The sequence below is a fragment of the Phocoena phocoena genome, chromosome 11, assembly GCF_963924675.1.
Source record: "Phocoena phocoena chromosome 11, mPhoPho1.1, whole genome shotgun sequence".
NCBI classification, from domain to species: Eukaryota; Metazoa; Chordata; class Mammalia; order Artiodactyla; family Phocoenidae; genus Phocoena; species Phocoena phocoena.
This window is the reverse complement of record NC_089229.1, coordinates 50,437,058-50,459,525: the sequence shown is the minus strand read 5'-3', so window position 1 is coordinate 50,459,525 and position 22,468 is coordinate 50,437,058. Positions and strand designations below refer to the sequence as shown.

The 22,468-nt window shown below is 41.6% G+C and overlaps 1 protein-coding gene across 1 annotated transcript in view; it reads left to right on the top strand.

Moving 5' to 3' along the window:
* Positions 1–22,187, top strand: part of IRAK3 (interleukin 1 receptor associated kinase 3) — a 49,009-nt gene extending 26,822 nt beyond the window's left edge. The window contains exons 6-12 of the mRNA XM_065887131.1: positions 988–1,052; positions 4,707–4,821; positions 5,500–5,618; positions 18,477–18,675; positions 19,010–19,072; positions 19,167–19,331; positions 21,227–22,187. Of these exons, the coding sequence (XP_065743203.1) occupies positions 988–1,052; positions 4,707–4,821; positions 5,500–5,618; positions 18,477–18,675; positions 19,010–19,072; positions 19,167–19,331; positions 21,227–21,751 (1,251 nt within the window). The 3' untranslated portion in view covers positions 21,752–22,187. The remainder of the gene's footprint in view (positions 1–987; positions 1,053–4,706; positions 4,822–5,499; positions 5,619–18,476; positions 18,676–19,009; positions 19,073–19,166; positions 19,332–21,226) is intronic.
* Positions 22,188–22,468: the final 281 nt, after the last annotated feature.

Below are 22,468 nucleotides of genomic sequence, written 5' to 3'. Positions count from 1 at the left end.
AGGGGACACGGGTTCGACCGCTGGTCCAGGAAGATCCCACACGCCGCGGAGCAACTAAGCCCGTGCACTACAACTACTGAGCCTGCGCTCTAGAGCCCGTGCTCCGCAACAAGAGAAGCCACTGCAATGAGAGGGCCGCGCACCACAACGGAGAGTAGCCCCTGCTCGCAGCAACTAGAGAAAGCGCGCGCACAGCAACGAAGACCCAGTGCAGCCAAAAAATAAATTAAATAAATAAATAAATATTTAAAAAGAAAACAAAAACAAAAAAGAACTCTGCCCTGTCTAGCAATTTGCAAACGATAACTGGAGCACACTTACTTTAACCCTTTCATGGTAGAAGTTAGGAATTTGAGATTCAGAGACATGCAATGATGTCAGGTGTATGAAGCCATCAAGAACAGTGGAGGTGCTCCATACAATATTACTGAATTCATTAATTCATATGTCAGGCACTCTGCTAGCTTCTGAATCTTCTTTGAAGTAAGGAGTTATATGTTTCATTTTCCTAGTGGGCCCATTTTTTCAAAATTAGTACAAAGGTAAACTTGAACCAACAGCCAAATGACCCAAGTCATAAATGCCAAATTATTGAAATCAATTCTAATCAGAATACAGCTATCACAACTAGGATTCTTTGAGATCAAGTGGGGAGTTTCTGTCATGGGATTTTCTTTGAATACATATTTTTGAATTCATGTAAATGTGTACAAAATATGGTGAAAGGGTTTGAATATAAAATAGAGCAGTATGATACATTTCATGAAAAACTTCTAATTCAAAAGCAGTGGTTCGAAATCTGTTTTGGGGTTAATGGATTTTTGAAAGTCTGATGCAAGCTAAGGATCCTCTCCCCAGAAAAATGTTCATATGCATTTATGCCATAAAGTATCTAATTTCAGGGAGACTATAGACCCTAGGTAAGAATCCCAGAAATACAGAGATCCTTTCATTATTTGTTTTCTTGTGTTTCTGTATGATATTTAGGAGAAAAAAAAGCAATGTAAGAAACAATGGAAGAGCTTTTTATCTGAGCTTGAAGTTTTACTGCTGTGAGTATATTGCTTTGGATTTCTCCACTTGTGCCTGGTTTGCATCTCTGCTCATCTTTGATTCTACAGCACAGAGCTTGGCATGGTTGGCATTTAATAAATGTGGGTTGGATGTTAGAACATCGGGTAGAATTTTGACATCTGCTTTAGTATATTCCTTGGAATACATTTTAAAGTAGACCATTTACATAATTCACTTGAACATATTTTAACAAGAAACTGTCACAAGGAAATGGGTTAAATCATGTGTGACTAACATGACTGAATGTAAACTAATTCTTAGAACTTTAGAATTGTATATATTTTACCATTTCCCCCCTTTCTTAGAGACATTCCAGTCAAGAAACTGTTTCATCAATATAAACCTCTTCTGGAAGAGAGTTTTAGGCAAAGAAATCAAGTGCTTTCGATGTGCACATTATTTTCTGGGAATTCATTCATGAACTTGAAAGTCCTTGGAGACAAACTAAAATGACTTCGTTTTCATATATATTCATATCTGCAGCTGTGCAACCTGTCTCACTGAAGGCCCCTAACCCTATAGAGTTCAGTCATCACCCTTTACAAACAGAAAATGTTCTTCTCAGATGTTTTCTAAACCAATACATGAATTGGGGGGAGAGAGGTATTCTCCTAAATCCTTCTCCGTTTATACCCAGGACCAGAAATCAAAATGTTAGAGGCTAAGTATAAACACTTAATATATCATTTAGTCAACAAAAAACTAAAACCAAAATTGTAATAAGGTTTTTATATTTAAACTTTATTTCTTTGCTTATGAATAAATAATAAGTTCAGACACTTCAAAATTCCAAAAGGGCAAAAGGGTAAGCCAAGAGATTTTCTTCCACTGTTCTCATCCAGCCACCCAGCTGATTTTCCCAAAGGCAACAGAATTATCAGTTTCCTGTATATCTTTTCGGAGATATTTTATGTGCAAGCATATATGTATTTTGTTTTCTTTCCTCTTCTCACACAAGAGGTAGCATGCATACATTGTTCACTTTGCTCATTTTAGTATTCCACTGTGTGCCGTGCTGTAATGTAATCAACCGGTTTCCTACTGATGGATGTTTAGATTTCTCCTAATCTTTTACTTAAGAAAAAAATGCTACAACAAGAAACCTTTTATATATGTTATTTCAGACCTGTTGGAAAACTTATCTAAGTTTTAATATCGCTTAGAAAACTAAGAAAGCTTCACATAAATAAAATTATAGGGTCAAATGGTTGTATGTGTTACATGTTACCACATTGTCCTCCAGTAGAAGCTATATGGATTTACACTTATACCAGTCATACGTTAGAGTGCCTGGTTCCCCATATTCTTGATAACATAGCGTTTATTCTTTTAGTTTTTTCTGATGTGCTAAGTGGAAATGGTTTCTCAGTGTAGTTTAAATTTCTTTTTCTATGATGAATGAATCTTTTCATATATTGAGATGTATTTCCTTTTCCATGAAATATCTGTTAATGTTTTTTGCCCATTTTTTTATTAGGCTGTTGGGTTTTTTCTTAATGGTTTATAAGAGCATTTTATATATTAGAGAAAATTAGCCCTATTTTTATGTTACAAGATACAAATAATTTTTTACCACATTTTCATTTGTCTTTGCTTATTCTAGTTTTGGCCCTGTGAAAACAGTTTTCATGTAGTTGAATTTAATCTATACTTTCTCTTATGGATTCTGGGTTTTATATTATCGTTTAAAAGGCCTTCCCCACTGAGAGGTTTTAAGATAATTATGCCATTTTTTCCAAGTGCTTTTATATTTTCATTTTTTACATTTGTATATCTGATCCATTTGGATTTATTCTGCTGACGCAGTTATGTATTACTTTAGAGAGAATTAACAACTCTATGACATTGAATATTCCTGGTGTGCCATCATTATCATTTATATTGCTAATATTTCTTTAGTTTTAGGCCCTATACCAGGTACTTCACATGTATTAATTCTGTAATCCTCACAACAATCCTGTGAGGTGAGTCCTGCTATTATCCCCATTTTGCAGATGAGGAAACTGAGGCAGAGCGTACTTTTTTTTTTTTTTAACAAGATCCAGTTTATTTCCTGAATCATACTCAATCTCCCTCTTCTCAGACACTTGCTAGTAAATAGGTCAGAGGCAGGCTTCTCCTCATAGAACATACTGTCTGGAGTGGGTTTAGGGGAGAAGTGCACAGGCAAACAGGCAATTTCAGTAAGTTAAATAATAAGACAAGCAAGTACAGAGCACTGAGGGAGGAGGAAATGCTAATTTGGGGAGGCCGGTGGGCGGCAGAGTAGGTGTCTTGGAAAAAGTAACGTCTAAGCTGAGACCTGAGGATGAGTTTTTTTTGTTTAATATTAAGGGAACTACTTAAGGGATTGTATTATGTGTTTATGTATGTATACTTACGCACACACACACATTGCCTTTCTTGAGGAAGAAGGAATAGAGGGACTCAGAAGGGAGGTATATATATATATATATATATATATACACACACACACACAGACACACATGCACACACACACGTGTGTTTTATAGGTAAGTTTTGCTACTGAAGAAATGTGTAATAGGATTTTTTTTTTTTTTTTTTTTGCGGTACGTGGGCCTCTCACTGCTGTGGCCTCTCCCTTTGCAGAGCACAGGCTCCGGACACTCAGGCTCAGCGGCCATGGCTCACAGGCGCCCAGCCGCTCCACGGCATGTGGGATCCTCCCGGACCGGGGCAGGAACCCGTGTCCCCTGCATCGGCAGGCGGACTCTCAACCACTGCGCCACCAGGGCAGCCCTATGATAGGGTTTTATATATAACACCATTTATGGAAAAATAGCTTTATTTATTTTAATATCACCGGGCATGCCTAAGACATAGGAGGTGTGCCATAAATAATTGTTGAATTGAGCTGAGTTCACGGTATGTGTGGTGAATTTCACATGTTTTATATTTCATAGCTGTTACTGGGTTCCATTGGTTTTCACAGTGATGACACATGCCCTCAAGAAATAGAGTTCTTTTAAAAAAGAACCTGAAAAATATATACGATACTGACACAGAATTCTGGGATTTAAAAATCAGTGATGTGTTTTTCAGCATCAAACTTTACTAGTCACATGGATTTCAGGTAACAATACAAGCTTTCTGAAGGCACTGGATGTCTCTTAACTGTGTGACTGGGGCCTAGTACAGCACTTGACATGGTAGCATTCAGTAAATGGATGAATGAAAACAGTCTTCCGAACTCTTCTATTTTGGTGATTTTAGTTACACATGTATACCTGAAGCAATGAAATGGATAATTTCAGTTGTATTATCTTTAATAAATAAGTTATATTGGGTTTCATGTTGATAAAAATAAGTTAATATCAAATATTGTTTTCTATTTGTTGTAAAGTTCCCCAAACCCCAAATCTTAAGAGCTCTTTACTTTCTTAAGATGTCTGTCTTATATTTGGATATTGGCTAATATCTGTCAGAACGCTTTAGACCAATTTGGAAGGCAAATCTGTATCATGTGTCCATTGAAATTCCTTCTCTCTTGGCCAAATTTATATTCTGCTTTATACCTATTCCCCAACCCACCCTACCATCCCCAAAACAGTGTTATTCATTTCCTATTTGAATAAACAGTTTGATGGATTTAAAAAATCTTTTGTTTCAAGGTTCCAACATCCAAACATATTGGAGTTGGCTGCATATTTTACAGAGAGTGAGAAGTTTTGCCTGGTTTATCCGTATATGAGAAATGGATCACTTTTTGACAGATTACAGTGTGTAGTAAGTTACATCTATTACTCTGCCTGATACTCTGACCCTCTAAAGCCCTGAGGCAGCTGCTGAAATACTTGAGCTATTGTGTGTTGTGCAACATGGTGGCCAGAAGAGTTGCTGGGTCCTTACTCCTCATTGATACCATGTCTCAAATGAGTTTACATCAACTACCCTTATTTCTCAGATAATTTTTATTTGCATAACTTTACGCAAAGTACCATTCAGTACAAAGGATAGACATAAAAGTGATAGACACCTCAAAGAGAAGGAACGAGGTTGAATAAATGCCATGGTTTCTCTTTTGTGATGTTTCTGAAAGATACGTTTTAAAAACTGATTCCAAATTGATTAAATTTCAATTAAGATGAGAATAAAAACGGATTATTTTCAGTTACCCACACTGTTGTCTGTTGTGCCGCAGTAATTTTAAAATCTTGTTTCGTGAACTCTTCAACATCTTATTAGCCATATTTCAATTAAGATAATATTAAAATTATTGGGTATTTCCATTGCCTATAAAGGGGCCTAGAACCAGCGTTGGTAGTAGAGGGAAACCTATTTTGAATTAAAAATAAGTTACGGTAAACTACAATGTTCATTTACCCCCTCTCGCCACCTCCTCATTAGCGTTCATTGGTTTTTACTCAGAAAATACAACCAAACCAACTACTGTTGTCTTTTCAGGGTGACACAGCCCCACTCTCTTGGCACATTCGAATCAGTATATTAATAGGAACAACCAAAGCCGTTCAGTACTTGCACAACACGGAACCGTGCTCCGTCATCTGTGGCAGTATATCAAGGTAAATTATCCCAGAGCTGTAGGTTACAGCTGAAGGCCCCTTTCATCATCATGGATGAGTCGGACTTCACCCTATCTTCTGTCTGTAGTTTCCCTGGTGTGTGTGTAACGTGTTAAGAAATCTCACTGAAGTATTTAAAAATCTTACCTTTTAACGAAAACATGTCTACCTAATTTTAAAGGCTGCACTTGTATTGCCAATCGGAGAGTTTGTATTATCTTTGGGAATTATTAATGAACAGTGTAGGATAGACAGTTTTGTGTATTTTATTAATTATACCGCACAGCAAACTGTGAAATGAACCTGTATTCATCTCACTTCTTTAAAAAAAGAAACTGAGGTCTCAGGAAAGGTTAAGTGGCTTATACAGGGACTCCTCACAAGATGACAGTAGTGATGGGCAGTTTAAATCCTTCCTCCTTGAGTCTCCAGCCTCCTGCCATGCCGCTGAGCCCGCTGCCTCCTAGCTGTAGGTACTCACCTGTGACAAGCTGAGCGACAATCCCAGTGTTCATTTTTGAGACACGTGAGAAGATTAGAAGCAACATCTTCCGTCTTTTTTCTTCTTCAGCAGACGTAAAGGATGATTCAGACAGAGTATGCCCTGTAGCAAACCCCCCCACCGCACCCCGCTGTGCATTTTTCCTGTGTGCCCTTCATCATGAACCTGCCTCAAAGTAGGTAAATACACCTTTGCTGAATAGCAGAGGAGACTGAATTTAAAAGCCTCTGCCTCTTGTGAACCATCACCTAGTATCTTGGGAAAAGCTTTAAGTGCGCCTTCAAGTTGAACCGGAGAGGAACTGATTGCTTACTTTGTTTTTCTGGTGCAGTGAATTTCGTATAAAAAGACTCTAGATTTTGTTTTGTCCTGCGGGAGTGGTGGGGGTGGGGTGGAGGGGACACAACCCGTAGGCGTCTGCTCCTGTCGCAGTGTGGCAGTTCATCAACTGCCCGTGGAATCAGTGTAAAATTTGTGCGCCCTCATGGGGCCCGGGACAGAGATGGACAGTGAAAGTCTCAGCGGTCGGTGGAACCAACCACTAGGTTCCACCTAGTGGAACCTCCCTCTTCCACTCAGCTCTCAGCCAGCTCAGCACTGTAGGTGCTTAAATATATGTTCTAACTGGGTAGATAGATAAATAAATACCTGGAATTTTGCTATACATATTCTTTCTTTGGTTTAAAGTGGCTTGAACTTTTTTTTTTTTTTTTTGGTACGCGAGCCTCTCACTGTTGCGGCCTCTCCCGTTGCGGAGCACAGGCTCCGGACGCGCAGGCTCAGCGGCCATGGCTCACGGGCCCAGCTGCTCCGCGGCATGTGGGATCTTCCCGGACCGGGGCACGAACCCGTGTCCCCTGCATCGGCAGGCGGACTGTCAACCACTGTGCCACTAGGGAAGCCCTGAACTTATTTTTAATCCCATGAAGTAATCCATTAATTTTAAACATTTTCCTTTTGTGTGACTGATTCATTACCTCCTTTCCTGAAAGCAGAGCTTGATAGGAAAGAGGGATGAGAAGGGAGACAGTGTGGAGGTCCTGGTACTTGATGGGAGAGGGGGACAGGGAAGGCCACCGACCAGAGCAAAGGGAACATCAGGATCCCGGCTCTGCCTGAGTCACAAGGCTTTCCCACAGCTGACACTGGGCAGGGAGATTTGCATGTGCCCCTCCAGCACGCCTCTCCTGCTTTTAGGTCGGAGCACAGGCTGTGACCCTCATTTCTGCTTTCTCGTGATTGGCAAGTGTCTTCAGGCAAGTTCCCAGGAAGTAGGCTCAGAGGCAGAGATTTGCCTGCAGGGGAATTTTTTGAGAATGCTCTCGGGAATAACAAAAGTAAGGGAAGGAGGAGGAAGACAGAATTGGGCGGTTGGAGAAGCTGCGCTGGGATATGGAAGTAGAGGCCTCGGCAGATGCCACGGGCACTGCTGAAGTTGGGGTGGCCCTTAGAAACTATCCCCAAATGAGGCAAGGTGCTTGGGTTTTGTCATCCCTGCATCCAGCCAGCCCTGAGTGGGGCTGTATTGGGGTGAGGCAGCTCCCTTCTCCCACTAGCAATTCCCAGGTTGGGGCTCAGCTGGGAGCCCTCAGCAGCCACGCCTGCCTGTTGGGGACCGAGTGCCTCCCTGGATCGGGAAAGAAGGATGGGGCCACACCACTGCAGCCGCCACAGTTAGGGAGGAAGTCGGCTGCACGGCACTCTGCAAAATGTGACCAAATGATTTTCTTTTTCTTGTACTTTCCTCCCCACCTTCTTGCCATCCTGTCCTCTTAGTTCATTATCCACAATTGTTTAAATCAGAGAGCTCTGGTTTAAGAAGCTGGCTTTAAAATGCGATTCTGAGCCAACTGCTTGACTCCTCTATGCCTCAGGTTTTTTCCTCTGCGAAGTGCTAATAAGAGAATAATAGCTTCTACCCCTTAGGGTTAAATGGCAGAAAGTCTTTCCGGTGCTTGGCAAAGAGGATGCACTCACTAAATGGTGGCTCCTGTTATAATGGTCAAGAAGCGGTAGGAGTAGCAGAGGCGGAGGCTAAGAGATATTCTGGCCGGTCAGCCTTTTTACTTATCACCCTTTTACTTATTGTCTTGGTCCGTTTGGGCTGCTGTAACAGAAATACTGTAAATTGAGTGGCTTATACACAGTACACATTTATTTCTCATAGTTCTGGAGGCTGGGAAATCCAAGATCATGGCCCTGGCCGATTCTGTGTCCCGTGAGAGCTCACAGATGGCCGTCTTTTCTCTGGTGGAAGGTGTGAGGGGTCTCTCTGGGGTCTCTTTTATGAGGGCACTAATCCCATTCATGAGGGGAGCCGTTATGACCTAATCACCTCCCAAAGGCCCCACCTCCTAATACCGTCACATTGAGGGTTAGGATTTCAACATAGGAATTAAGGGGGGACACATTCAGTCCATAGCCCTTACCTCTATCATCAATTTATTGCGTTTGAAAAGTGGACCTACAAACTAAGTTCTCTTTTAATAAAAATCTTTTCTGTGTTAGCACATGTTTATTGAACATTTTGCAAATCACATTCATTTTAGTTCACAAATATTTATGGAACATCTGCTGTGTGCAGAGCATTGTCTTAGACCACAGTTGGGGGAAGACATTGACCATCGTAGTCTTGACCTGGAAGCTTCAACCTGGTGATCAAGATCGATAGTGAAAACACAGAAAATATATGGTGTGACACTATATATGCCTAATGTGTGGTTGGTCTGAGAAGGCTAATTCTAATTCGGTAGTTCAAAGCCAAATCTTTGAGGAAATGGTCATTGTCAGTGGATTGGTTGAAAGAAGGGAAGAGAATATTCCTGGTGGAGGCATAATTTATTCAAGGGAACAGAGTAAAGAAATGCTGGGTGTATAATGAAATCAAGACAAGTTAGTTGAGGGACTTCCCTGGTGGTCCATTGGCCAAGACTCCGCACTCCCAATGCAGGGGACCTGGGTTTGATCCCTGGTCAGGGAACTAGATCCCACGTGCCACAACTAAAGATCTCGCATGCCGCAACTAACACCGGCACAGCCAAATAAATAAATAAACACTTAAAAAAAAAAAAGACAAGTTGGTTGATTGGAGAGGAAAGGATGAGATTGGAGAATAATGAAAGCTAAGACTGGAGAAAAATAAGGAAAACTGTGGGGAGAGGGCTGGATGGAGCTTTGAACACTTCCTAGGCTGAGGACCTGGGTTTGATAAGCTAGGCTCTTACAAGGGACTCTGAGGCTTCTTCTCTCTGGGGTATAGGTGGGAACAGAAAGGTTCTGAAGTCTCTTAGGTGGTCTCACAATTTAAAAGGAGGCTATATCTTTCAGACCAGTATCCCAGGTGTTTGTCTGGATGTGCTGAGCTATAAAATCACTTAAATAACACAGAGCGCTCAGCAGGTAATATTGATACGAGTAGCAAAAGAGATCTGATCGGAGAAAGGTAGAATTTCATGGAAGAGGCAGGATTGAGCTGGAAGTGAAGCTAGCAGCGTATTTTATTTTATTTTTTGTTGGTGAAGGGGCTGCTGCAGATTGTTGCCTTTCTGGGTTTTCCAGAGGGTTCAAGGGCTCAACCATAACCGTCTATAGATTACACCCACCCAGTCATGTGTCAAGGTGTGGAATTCTGGGGCTCTGGGCATTGATTTGAGAATTGTGGTTTCACAAGGGTTCATCAGTGTGTCCCCGTCTGTTCAGAGCAATTCAGCCCCCTCCACGGCCACGGAACTCTTGGCCTTTCTGCTGAGGCTGCCGGCAAAGGTGTTAATTAGTGCCAACTATAACAGTAGACTTTCCCCCGTTCCTTTGGTGATGTGCACACCTGTTCTCTAGGAACTGGAATGAGACCAGCTCATTTCATTCAGGGCACTGAACATCTGTCAGATGGTAATGACATTCAGTCCCCTGCAGTCTTGACCAAACGTGAATTGGCTGACCTAGATCACCCTCCTGAATCTCTTTTATTTTTATTTTTTTTAACATCTTTATTGGGTTATATAATTGCTTTACAATGGTGTGTTAGTTTCTGCTTTATAACAAAGTGAATCAGTTATACTTATACATATGTTCCCGTATCTCTTCCCGCTTGCTGAATCTCTTTTAAATGAATCCTTTACTCCGTTTTAAACTTGGGCCTCCCCGATTCTTGGTCCCACTGTGTACAGCCTTGTGCTTTCAGGGACGTCTGAAATCCCTACTATTCGGCCTTTGTCATATTAATTTTCTAATTCTTTGCGAGGAAAGGCAGCTTCTTGAAGAGATGTCATTTTATGGCACAGCCCTGATAATTGGCTCAAAAAAGGACATCTCAGTATGTGTTAAAACAGTGACCTTTTCTGTGAGTAAGTCAGGGCTCTGTTTTTGTTGAAGTGAGAAATGGAAAACCTTTCTTTTCTTTTCTGCACTTGGGCCTCAGACTGATGACTCACCGAAGGTTTATCGTACATCATTTGACATTATTAAATATTGTTTTTAATAGTATGCAATAACATACAGTGTACATAAAGAGACAGTGCAAAAAGCCAAATTGAAATAGTAAGCAGTACACAATTATAACCTTGTAGAACTACAACTTCAGGAATTAAAAAAAAAGATTAAAAGTGGAGCATACCAAAATATCAATAAGGCTTTAATTAGATGGAGAGACTATGGCTTTTCATTTAATGGCTTATTTTTTACTTCTACTGGACAGTAAATTCTTATTTAAGGATTATGTCTACTCTTATAATAAAAATAAAATTTATTAGAAACATAATAACTCAGCATCAGACCGTTCTATCTCAAACCAGGGAATCAGAAATTTCAAGAAGGAGTCTCTAGTTGCTGAATGATATCCCAAAATTTCTTTTCATTCTCTGTAATTAATTCTGTCTGCAAAGAAGCTTGATCATCTCACACCTTCGTTGTTTTAAAAATAGTTTAAAAAATGAAGATTGTAAGGTTATCCTTCAGCAGCCTGGTGCCCAAAGTACGAGCAGCACCTTCTGTCTGGGAAACATGAAACGCTGTCACGGGGGTGACGTGGAAAGAGCACAGGAAGTCTGGGTTCGAGTCCAGGCCCTGCCCCCCACTCTCAGGCCACAGTTTTCTCACTTGTACATCAGAGCCAAGTGGGATAATCTCGAGTTGGACCTCTTCTTGCTTTCAAATTCTGTGCCATTTCACCTGCTTGTTTTTGTACTGTGCTCTGTACTCACAAATCTAGGGGTTGTGGCTGGAGAATGACATGACACCACATTTTCTTAGATCTTGGCCAAGCTTTCCCCTGATCAGTTTCCGAGTGAGGGTGAGCTCAGATATGTTTCAGGAGGCACCTCCAGACACCTGCTCACCCTAGAGCAGGTTAGGGAGAGTTCTGACTTGCCTGTTTTCCAGAAACGCCCCTCCCCAGTCTTTTCCCTGTCCCTCCCCCTTTCCAGCACCCACCCCAGTGATCTCATTGCTGCCCCTGTCTCTTGTCACTGCCTAAGGGTGTGGCCTTTGGGGTCTCCCAGGTCTCAGTACAAACGCCAGCTTTACTACTTTCCAGCGGTGGGACCGTGGGTAAATGACTCAATTCCTTGAGGCTCAGTCTCCTTATGTGGAACTAGAGCCACTGTACTTCTTCCCAGGGTTGTGAGGATGAAATAAGATTATCTCTGTGAAGCACAGCCCAGGGTTTGGCAGTGAGTTCAGTTCCTCCCACCTAATGGAGACTCAGGTATCTCATCTGACCTGTCCTTGGACCCCTGCACAGCTCATTGTTAGACCTCTATTTGGGCGCAGCTCTAATTATTAGAACTTCCTCTGCACCGCACCAAAATGTGACTCGCCCATTAGCCGTTATTTTGGCACCGGAATGATCTATATACAACTAAAGAGAAGAAGGGATAAAATTAATTTCCTTTCTGCCTTGTAATCAACAGTTTCTTGATCTTTTACGAATAGCTGAATCAAGAGATGTTTCTTTCAGTTAACTATAGTGAATCGAGAGGACACCGGACAGGGAAGTAGGAGGGCTAGGCTTTAGTGTAAGCTGTTTTGCATAGAATGAGTCACTTCAACCAGCTGGGCCTCATTTACCTCATCTGAAAACAAGTGGTTATACTTTTAGCAGCGCTGACAAATCTGTTTCGTCTCACATTCCATCTTTGATTGGTTGGTAATGACTTCCCGTGTGCCTTTGTCGAAAGGGAATCTGGGGTGGGTGGCTCTGAACTCAGTTAGTGATGTCTGCCAAGAACGTGGGAGGATGTTTTGGCCACATTTGGGCCACATACCTGCCCTATGCCCAGTGGTCTAAGGCTGCTTACGGTTTCAAATTCTCTTAATTTACAAACTGATTAGATGATCAGATGTTTACTTGGTATCTTCTATAGATTCAGCATTATGCTTCTGTAAACAGCAGAAGCTGGTCTCGGAGGGAGTGCCAAATCGAAGAGGGCAGGGTGTACAGTAGGAACTTGGAGAAAGGAGGGCCGCTGGAGTTCAGAGCAGTCGAGTGGAAACTCCATGGAGGAGGTGAATCAAGCCGCATAGTGGATTTGGATGACAATAAGTGGGAGGGAGTACTTTGCAGGTAAGGGGAGCAGCATAAAGAAGGCCCCCAGACAGCAGTAAGCCCAGTCTATCCTGACTGCACTGCTAAGTGTCAGTACCTTCAGCGTGGCTGATAGGCTGCAGACGTATTAGGGAGCTCAGTGAAAGCCAGGGGACTGAGTTTACGCATCGTTTGGTCTTATCAAGTTCGTTGGTTTGACAGAGGAGAAAGCTGAGACTTCCAGAGGTTAGTAACCTGCCTCAGTCACATATCTGTAGATGGGTTGAGGAGGTGGGTTCCACGCTTGTGTGGGTCCAACAGTCATGCTCTTATTAGGTAATTAAGCCTTTCTAGCTGGGACTCCTGGGAGCATGTCGGGTTCATCAGCAGAGGCAGGGAGATGGGACAGGAGAGGAGAACATAATTAGTGCGTGCAAATTTGGAAATGTTGACCTTGGACTCCTAGTGAAAACGGCAGCAGGCGGCCGACTTTGTGGGGGGAGATTAGGCCTGGTGGTCTGCATTCGGAATCTTTGCCTTGTGCAAGCAGAGAGGGAGAGTAAATGAAATGGTCTTTGAAGGAAGACACTGTCAAGGACACAGCTGCAGAACACCAAGGATGAAGCCGAGACCACATTTCAAAGGTATTTTCAAGAAGTCTGCTGGTTTAGTTACCCTCAAAATGTCTTAGTAATTTGAACTCTGCAAAGAGAATGTTATAAAAACAAAATCCATTTCCAGATGGTGGAATTTGAGGAGGAAAAGGATTGAAAGAAAAGAATCCTAAAGAGTTGAAGTCTCTGTTCTTGGCGAAAGACCCTCACATTTTTATTGGGGAAAACGAAGAAGTGTTTGAATTACGGGATCACATAAAAGCATCTGAAGGCAGTAAACCTTCTTGTTATTTCCATCTTATTCCTTAGCGAGCTTAACTGTTTTCACATTTATGAATGATTTTAAATTGAAATGCATTTTACCCCCGGCATTTTTCATCCCAGACATTCATTCTTGTTAATGTTGCCAAAGTGAGGAGATAATCTTGGGGAACATTTCTAATGTTTCCTACAAGATCATGTTCTCTTATGGTATGGCTGTGTGTCTCCTGCCAAGTGAAACAGTCTTTCATACAAGGGAGGTGGTCTAGGAAAGAAAGGAAGGAAGAAGCCATCTGCTTAAAAATGAATTTTTTAAAAATGGACATTGATCAAATATATATGGCCTAGTAAGTATGTAGGGAATTTCCTTTGTGAGGGACTAGAAAGACTGAGTAGTTGGGAAGGAGGGTGGGCAGCCACACATGGGCTCCTTCATTGTGACTGTGTCACCCTTGCCCATGGGCCCAAGCTCCTCCTGCCTTTACCGCAAGACCTGATGTGTGGGGCGAGGCCACTGGACTCCAGCTCAGCGTTCCACAGGGACCGAAAATGCAGGGAATGCAAATGTTTGTTTGATTGATGGTTTAATTAACCAGTCTCCTCCCTGTCTGATGTCACCCCGCTCCCCCGCCAAAAAAAAAACCTACTTTTGTTTTTCAGAGACATTTTAGATATAGCAATTCTTTTTCTTCAGATTTTTCCTATTTCCCCCCTGGTGCCTGCCTTCTTCTAAAATATCCAAATATGTTCATTTTTTCTAAGGAATACCAAAACAAATATTACGTAAATTAAAATTTTCCCTATTAATTTTATTTACCAATATTGTCTCTAAACCCCAGTGTTCATTTATTTATATACAGGAATACATACATGCATGTGCACATACATACCAAACAGTATGTATATTTTTCTCTCCATGGTCTTATAATATCTGGGAATATTAGTTTAGTCAGGTTCTTCCAGAAGTTCTCTGGAACTATTTTGAAACACAACTGATGCCTGGAAACTGATTAACCCAAGGGTGTTCAGATCTCCAGGGCTATCCTGCAACCCTCTGTACCTTTGTTACATCAAATTGGTGTCCTTGAACTTCTAGAGACACCTAACCAAGTTCTGTAGGATTTTAAGGTAAGGTGGTGGGTATAGGCTGGACAGTGGCCAGACTACATCCTTGAAAGCATGTTTCGAGGCTCTCCCTGTGCATCAGGCACTCTGCTTATGTTTTCTCATTTAGTCCTTGTAACAATCCTGTGAGGTAAGCATCATCAGATCTTTTTACCTACAAGGAAGTTGAGGCTCAGGGAAGTTGTGCTAGTTTGGTCAGAGACGAAATTTCACATTTAAAGGAGGAAGACCCCTTATCGTCTGGGCCTAGGACTCACAAGACACCAATAAAGCAAGAACAAGCCATAATACTGTCTCTGAGTGCTGCCTAGGTCAATGGGAAAGAAAGGGAAAGCTGTATAATCCAAGAGGGGCATTAAGGGTTTCAGCTTCGCATCATTTGAGGCCAGATACACTGCATGCTGAAGTGGGAGAGGGTGTGTATGCCTTTTTCCAGTAATCTGCAGGTTGTCGGAGAAACTGGGTCTTCCCTCATCTGGTGAGGGGTGTCTTAGTGTTGCAACAGCAGTGACACAGACAGCAAGCTGTCCTGTTGCCTCAGGCTGTCATGGAGAGCCAGTTGGGTGCTCTCTATCTCTGGGGCCAATTAAGTGAAGTCTAGACTTTTCCTGAGAGTTGCCAGGTATCCAGGGACTGGGCTACAGAGCACAAACAACTCCCCCTAAAATCAAAATATAGATAAAGATTTTTAAAAACCAGTCATGCGCTTACATGTCAAACATATTTGCACTTAAATTCAGATCCTGCGTTACAATCTAGGTGTATCATCTTGCTTTCTATTTAAGGCCCAAGGGCTTCAGCTTTAAATTAGGAGACAACGTGAGCCGAAGGTACCCAAAAAGAGTTGTCCTAGAGACCCCTAGCAATAGAGAGATGAAGTAACATCCCCAGAATCAGAATACAAATTCACCACTTTGTGTGGGATTTTCCCCATCACCTTAATGTACCACTACTAGTCCTTCTGCTAGAAGAGTTATCTAGAGAGGTGGTGGTCTCTCTGCTACAGTAAGTAGCCTTGTGGGAGAGAAGAGAAGAAATAGGTGGTAGAAGCACTAAATTGAAGGCGTGGGCCATTGGATGTTTCTCATCTGCTTGTTGCGTTCTGTTGTTACATGATTTTAGTTATTTTATGTTGTCTTTGTTTTGTTAGTCTGTTTTTACTCCTGTAGGGTGAATGCATTCAGTTGACCTGCAAGGTAGCTGAAGGCACCTTATGTTTGAACATTCTATTTGAGGTTGAAGGAGGGGAAAGAATTCAGGTACAATTGATTGTTGAAGGGCCTTTTGCAGTTCCCACTTTCCTAAAAGAGAACATCCTTCTTCCTCAGCTACCATTAACCTTTATTTAGAACAGAGTAAATCACTGGACTCAAAATTTATGTTGTACACTAAAGTCTGCTGGTAAACGATTTGTCTTTACACTTTCATTATTCAAAGTGTAAATGCAGTGCCCTGGAACAATTTCACATTCTTATTGATGGCTTCTCACTGACCCAAAGTCCTCTGTGTAACCCAAAGTCCTTTATTGTGTAACGCTGTGTAATGCTGTGGTTACCCAGCTCACCTCTGCCTGACTCTTACAGAAGCATGAGTCACCAGTTGCTGAAAACTTCCCCAGTTTTTCTGAGGATCAAATAAATGGATTAGATTATGAGTGGTGGTGTTTCTTTTCTTCCTTTTGTACTTAGAAAAGACCTATTCTTCAGGGATTCTGTTTCACCAGTTCAGCTTTTTGCATTCTCTTTTAAGTTATGGTTTTATACCATCTTCAAGGCTAGGGTGAAGGAAGAAGAGGGTGAGATGTTTGACCTTGAAGATCTGGCATTCAGATCTTTGCTGTCCTCCTCTTATGCTGAAATAAAGCGGGGTGGGGGGCAGTGGTAGGGCAGGGGGGCAGAAGCTTGGGTCCTGGTAATGAGAGTTAATGAAACTCTCTGCCAACCTCACCTCCAGGCACACCTGGCAAACTCCTGCATTAAATACCCCGGGACACTGAAATGATCAGGGCATCTCTGGAAGCCCCTGCCTTGATCTGAACAAGTGAAGTGTACACCTGTGGAAGAAGTCATTAAGAGCTAAATGTCTGTTCTTATCTAGGGCTGGGTTGAAGGTAGGATCTGGCTCTAATGTATTCCTCATATTCAGAGGTTCAGGATAGCTACCACTGTTCTCCAACTGAGAAAGTGGAAGACCAGGTAAGGAGTAACATAGATGGTGCTGTGTGAGACCCCATCTGACCTCAGAAACTGCCAGGTTTGAAATATCTGGGGGAGAAAAGACCAGGCAAGGAGAATAATGAGGACTGTGCTTACTGACACAAGTCTAGAGAGCCAGGCCTTCTCTGACTTTCTCCTTGTAGGTACAAGGATCACGCAACAGGTAAAGGCCCTCAGCTTATGGACAAGGTGGGCTCTTTGGACCTTGAAACTCTCCTGCCACCTTTAGAGGAGGGAGAGTGAAATAAAGTTTAGAGCACACCTTTCTCTATCCTTAAAGGGCCTTGGGGAGTCCCATCATTTTGTCTGTTGTCAACTCAGTCCTAGACAAAGTCTGGACTAGAATTCTCAAGACATTAGCATCAAGTCCTCTAAATAGAACTAGGACTCAATACTCTGAATCATAATAAGACCTGTAGTTCAGACCTTAGAACTAGGGTCTGCCTGTGGGCCTACTTGTATAGGGACAGCAAGAATTTCTAGAACTTTCATAAGATCCAATATTTGTTCTAGACTAAGAATTTCTTCTTCGTATCCTATAGCTATTACCACTTTTACTACAAATATCCCATGTGGCATTTTGGATGGGCAGGCCTACTGGTGGAAGCTTTGGTTTCAGGGGACGAAAAGCAAGCTCTAGAAAGCCCTAAGTAAAGTGGAAAAGTAGATGGCTTTCTCACGATCCACCCGCTTCTTTTATCAATATCCATCTGCTGTCTTATGAGGGGTTGCTAATCTTCATCTCAGCTACCGGTATTGAGCATTACTGTACGCCAGGCTATTTATATGCCCCATATCAGTTCTGTGAGTTCTATTTTTTTCCTCATTTCACATGTGAGGAAAGATGACATTGAGGCTTACAGGGTGATGTAACCCACCGGCAGTCACAGAGCCAGGAAGAGGCAGAGCTGGGACTTGCTCCCAGGTGTGTGCCCTGTGAAAAGCTTATCATTTCCCACCCCTGCTAAGACCACCTTCAGAGATAAAAGAATCTGCTGCTTATTCTCAGCTAAGATGTTAAGTGACTTTTGAGGTGTTTATGTACCAAGCAGCTAAAACTGACTCTGAGCACTTTGCCTTTGCCTCTGCAGATATTTATATTTTAAAACAGACTCGAAGACAAAAAATCCATAGAGGTGGAACAACGGAATAGTGTTATTGGGAAGGCAGGGGCTACCAAAGATTCCTCAAATGACTGCAGAGAAGCAGCTCTAAGCCGAGCATTCCACAACACAGCCCTGTGCACATCAGACACTTAATTATAATCTGATTAAAACTCAGTTAATGGTCTCATTACATGCATGTAAGAAGAACACAAGGAAAGCTGCTTTGGTTAACTTTAGTTTCTCCTGTTGACAAAGCATCAGCCTTATCCACCAACTCCATATACGTGCCTGTAAATTTGAAATGCCTGCTGTTCCTAGGTCAGGATTTTGGTTTAGGTTTTATACAACACTTGGATTTATACTTTAAGAAAAATGAGAAAATGTCCTTTAAAAAGTTCGTGGAAAATAACATACGGCTTTACTTGGAATTGATCAGATATAATGGTGAGCGTGTCCTGTTTTCGAAATACCTTTATGATGTGTTTGTCTTGTTTGCCCTTGATCACAATTTCAGTGCGAACATACTTCTGGATGATCAGTTTCAACCCAAACTAACTGATTTTGCCATGGCACACATCCGACCCCGCCTAGAACCTCGGAGCTCTGTCCTAAGCATGACCAGCAGCAGCAGTAAGCATTTGTGGTACATGCCAGAAGAGTACATCAGACAGGGCAAGCTTTCTGTTAAAACAGACGTCTACAGCTTTGGAATTGTAAGTACCAACTACCAGTTAACAAAGTAGAAGAGTTTGTTGCCAAGAATACACTAAATTCCAAGAATTATTTTAAAGGCTTTAGCTTTTAGACCTATTGATTTTCTGTTACTCATTGTCTTATACATTAATTTTGTGTAATCAATCAAGTAATGAAGTGTAAATTCATTAATTAGAATGAACTGTATTCAGCATTGAGGTTAATAGTCACGACTAATTATGTGTATATATTTAATATTTGTAATATTTTAATAATATTTATAATAATTTAGTAATTATTACTATGTGTATAATATTAATGTTATGTAGCTGACTTTCTATATGTTCCTTGTAGGTAATAATGGAAGTTCTGACAGGTTGTAAAGTGGTGTTAGATGAGCCAAAGCATATCCAGCTGGTAAGAATTGTCTTCATCTCTGTGCGCATTTCTTGGTCACTTTCCGGATAGATTCTGAGCTCTCAGTGATGAGTTTGTCTCCTTTTCTTCCTAGAGGGATCTCCTTATAGAATTGCTGGAGAAGAGAGGCCTCGATTCATGTATCTCATTTCTAGATAAGAAAGTACATCCCTGTCCTCGGAATTTTTCCGCCAAGCTGTTCTCTTTGGCAGGCCAGTGTGCTGCAACACGGGCAAAATTAAGACCCTCGATGGATGAAGTACGTATACCCGTGGTTTTATTAAAAACTGAGTCCATGGAACCGTGGAAAATCTAAATTAGATAAATTGTGTATCTATGTGAATATCAATGAGACAAATGCAGCTCTCAACAGAGAATTCTCACCTAATAGATAGCTTTTCCAGATCAGAAAGTCACATCGTTTGGTACTCTGAAAGAGGGTATTACTGGGTGGGACCAGGGCAGCCACAAAAAATTTAATGAAAAGACATGTGACTAATTTGGAGAGAATATTTTATTCAACGTTCGTGAAGAGATCTGGTCCATTAAGAATGAAGCATATGGGAATTCCCTGGTGGTCCAGTGGTTAGGACTCAGCGCTTTCACTGCCAGGGCCTGGGTTCAAACCCTGGTTGGGGAACTAAGATTCCACATGCTGCGTGGTGTGGCCAAATTTTTAAAAAAATGCATCATGTATTTCCCTTATTGATTTTTAAATTTACTCATCTGTCCATCAATTTAATCATCTAGACATTTATTTGTTTACAATAAACAAATATTTAGTACCTGCTTTGCACGTACCAGACTTTGGACTAGGTGCTGGTGATACAACAGTGATCAAGATACTGAATTGCTGCCCTTCAGCTCACAGTTCAAAGGGAGAGTCAGATCTATAAACATGAAGTTTCGGTACCAGAAGATAAGCGCAATGATAGATGGGAGCGTAGAGTCAGAATACGTCCCAGCCTATGAAGTCAAGGAAGCTTCTTGATGGAGGCGATAGCTGAGCTATGATCTGAAGAACAGGTTGGATTTAGGTATTAAAGATGGGAGGACATTCCAGGGAGAGAATCTACACCTGCAAAGGCTCAGAGGTGCAGTGGATTCCTTGGCACCAAGACTGCAGATTGTCTAGCACCATGGAAGTGGGATGGTGGAGAGCAAAAGCTGGACGTGTTTAAAATAATAGGAGGTTCCAGGTGATCGAGGGACATGAATTCCATTCTAGGAATTTGGATTCCATCCTAAGTCTATTGTAGAGCCATGGAAGGGTTTTAAACAAGGAGTTGACATAATCAGAATATAAAGACCATTGGCCTGGGAGTCAGGAGAGCTGTGTTCTAGGCCTGACACCACAAGTAAGAGCTGTGCGACCTGCAGTCTTGGGCCTGGAAAGGAGCTTTGAGATATATAGTGGAGGGAACGTGAAATTGGGAGCCAGAAGACGTGGGGTCAGGCAACAGGTCTGCTCCTTACTGGCTAGCGATAGTGATTCCCTTTTCTGAGCCTCAGCCTTTTCATCTATAAAGTGAGGATGTTAATGTTTGTGCAGGTTAAATGAGGTGAAGTGTGTGAAAACACTTTGTAAATTATAAAGCTCTCTGTATTCTTTAAATTACGTGTGTGTGTAAATGTATGTTATTTTATATCAGGTTAATGGTTCTCAATTCAGCTGCATATGCAAAGCTTGTAAAATACAGATCCCTGGGCCCCCATGTCCATATTTTTTGAATGACCATCTTTAGGTTGGGGCTAAGGGATCTGTTTTTTAAGAAAGCTTCCCTAGGTAGTCTGGCATTTGAGAACTATAGATTGGGTTCACCATCCCCTGACCCCTTCCAATCCTCCACATATTAAGGCTGAAGTAAAAAATGATAAGAGATTCATCCAAGGTCACAAAGTAGTTGGTGGCAAATCTAGGCATAAAGTCAGGTCTCTTGATAATCAATTTCTTTTCTACTTTGCTTCAAGTCACTTAATTTATTAACATGAAGGAGTTTAGCTAATCTTTAATTTCTTTGCATTTCAAATTCTATAGTTGAATTTATTTCATGAAAATAAGAGAATATTCCTTAATAGGTAGACAGAAAAAAAAGGTAAAAGGAGAGGTTATTCAGACTTCACCCAATGTGTGTTGGCTTCTTGGTTAATCAGGTCCTAACTGTTCTTGAAAGTACTCAAGCCAGCTTGTATTTTGCGGAAGATCCTCCCACATCCTTGAAGTCCTTCAGGAGTCCTTCTCCTCTGTTCTTCGATAATGTACCAAGTATTCCAGTGGAAGATGATGAAAACCAGAATAATCCATCGCTGCCTCCTGATAAAGGTTGGAGAAAAGGGAGAGCGACTCAGAAAACTCCCTTTGAATGCAGCCAGTCTGAGGTTACATTCCTGGGCTTTGGCAGAAAGACAGGGAGCGGGAGGAATGAAGACCCTAGCAATGTGCCCAGTTCCGCTTGTGAAGAAAGTTTGTCTCCAAAGCATGCAGCTCCATCCCAGGATTTGGGGGCCTCTGGTGTGAATATGGACCCTTCTGCAGAAGTTCCAGGGCATTCCTACAGGAGCATGCCAGTGGAGGCTAGCTGTTCCTCTGAATTTTCCTGGAATGAATGTGAACAGTCCAAAAAGGCTTCAGTTTCACCAGAAGATAAAGAAGAAAGCAAGTATTGCTGCGGCACCTGAGTACAGGTCTCATCTTGGGAAGACATTGTCTTTATCGGTAGCGCCAAGAGGACGATTGATGGTGAATTTGGGTAATGCAGATCAATGATCGGAACAATTCTATTCCATTCCTTCCAGCTTGTAGAACAGAGTGGCTTAAAGTTTTGTTTTAGCACGATCATTGCCTCATGATCAAACCTGGACTAAATTAGAACCATTCAGAATTACTTAAGATTGTAGACTCTGACTTCAGACAAACGAAACAATCAAAACCTACCAAAATGGAAGTGGATTCCAGTGTCTTCTCCCTCAGCATCCACGTGACTCCTCAGAGCCTCCAGTCTGCCAAGTACATTCAGTTCAGTTGGATTCCATTGTTTTGGTTTAGCTTGCTTGCGAAGGTCGTCAGAAACGTCTAACTTGTAAATGTTAATAGATACCATACCTTTTTAAAGAATTGCCTTTTTGCTTATTTCAATCAACTCTTAGTATATTTCTGTTCATCCCTGTCAAGTCTGCCTATCTGAACATGAGCCATGACGTGCCCAAGATCTGTATTTCTGTATTTAAACTCTTAAGATAGTTTATCTCATATAATATTGACTATTATTACAATTTCTTTTACATAGAGACTATTATATCCTGAATAGAATGTATGAAATTTTAATCAAGTCATTTTTGTTCCAAGAAAATGGCTGGTCATAAAGGCCTAGGTCAGTTTTTTCTTTGATTCCAACT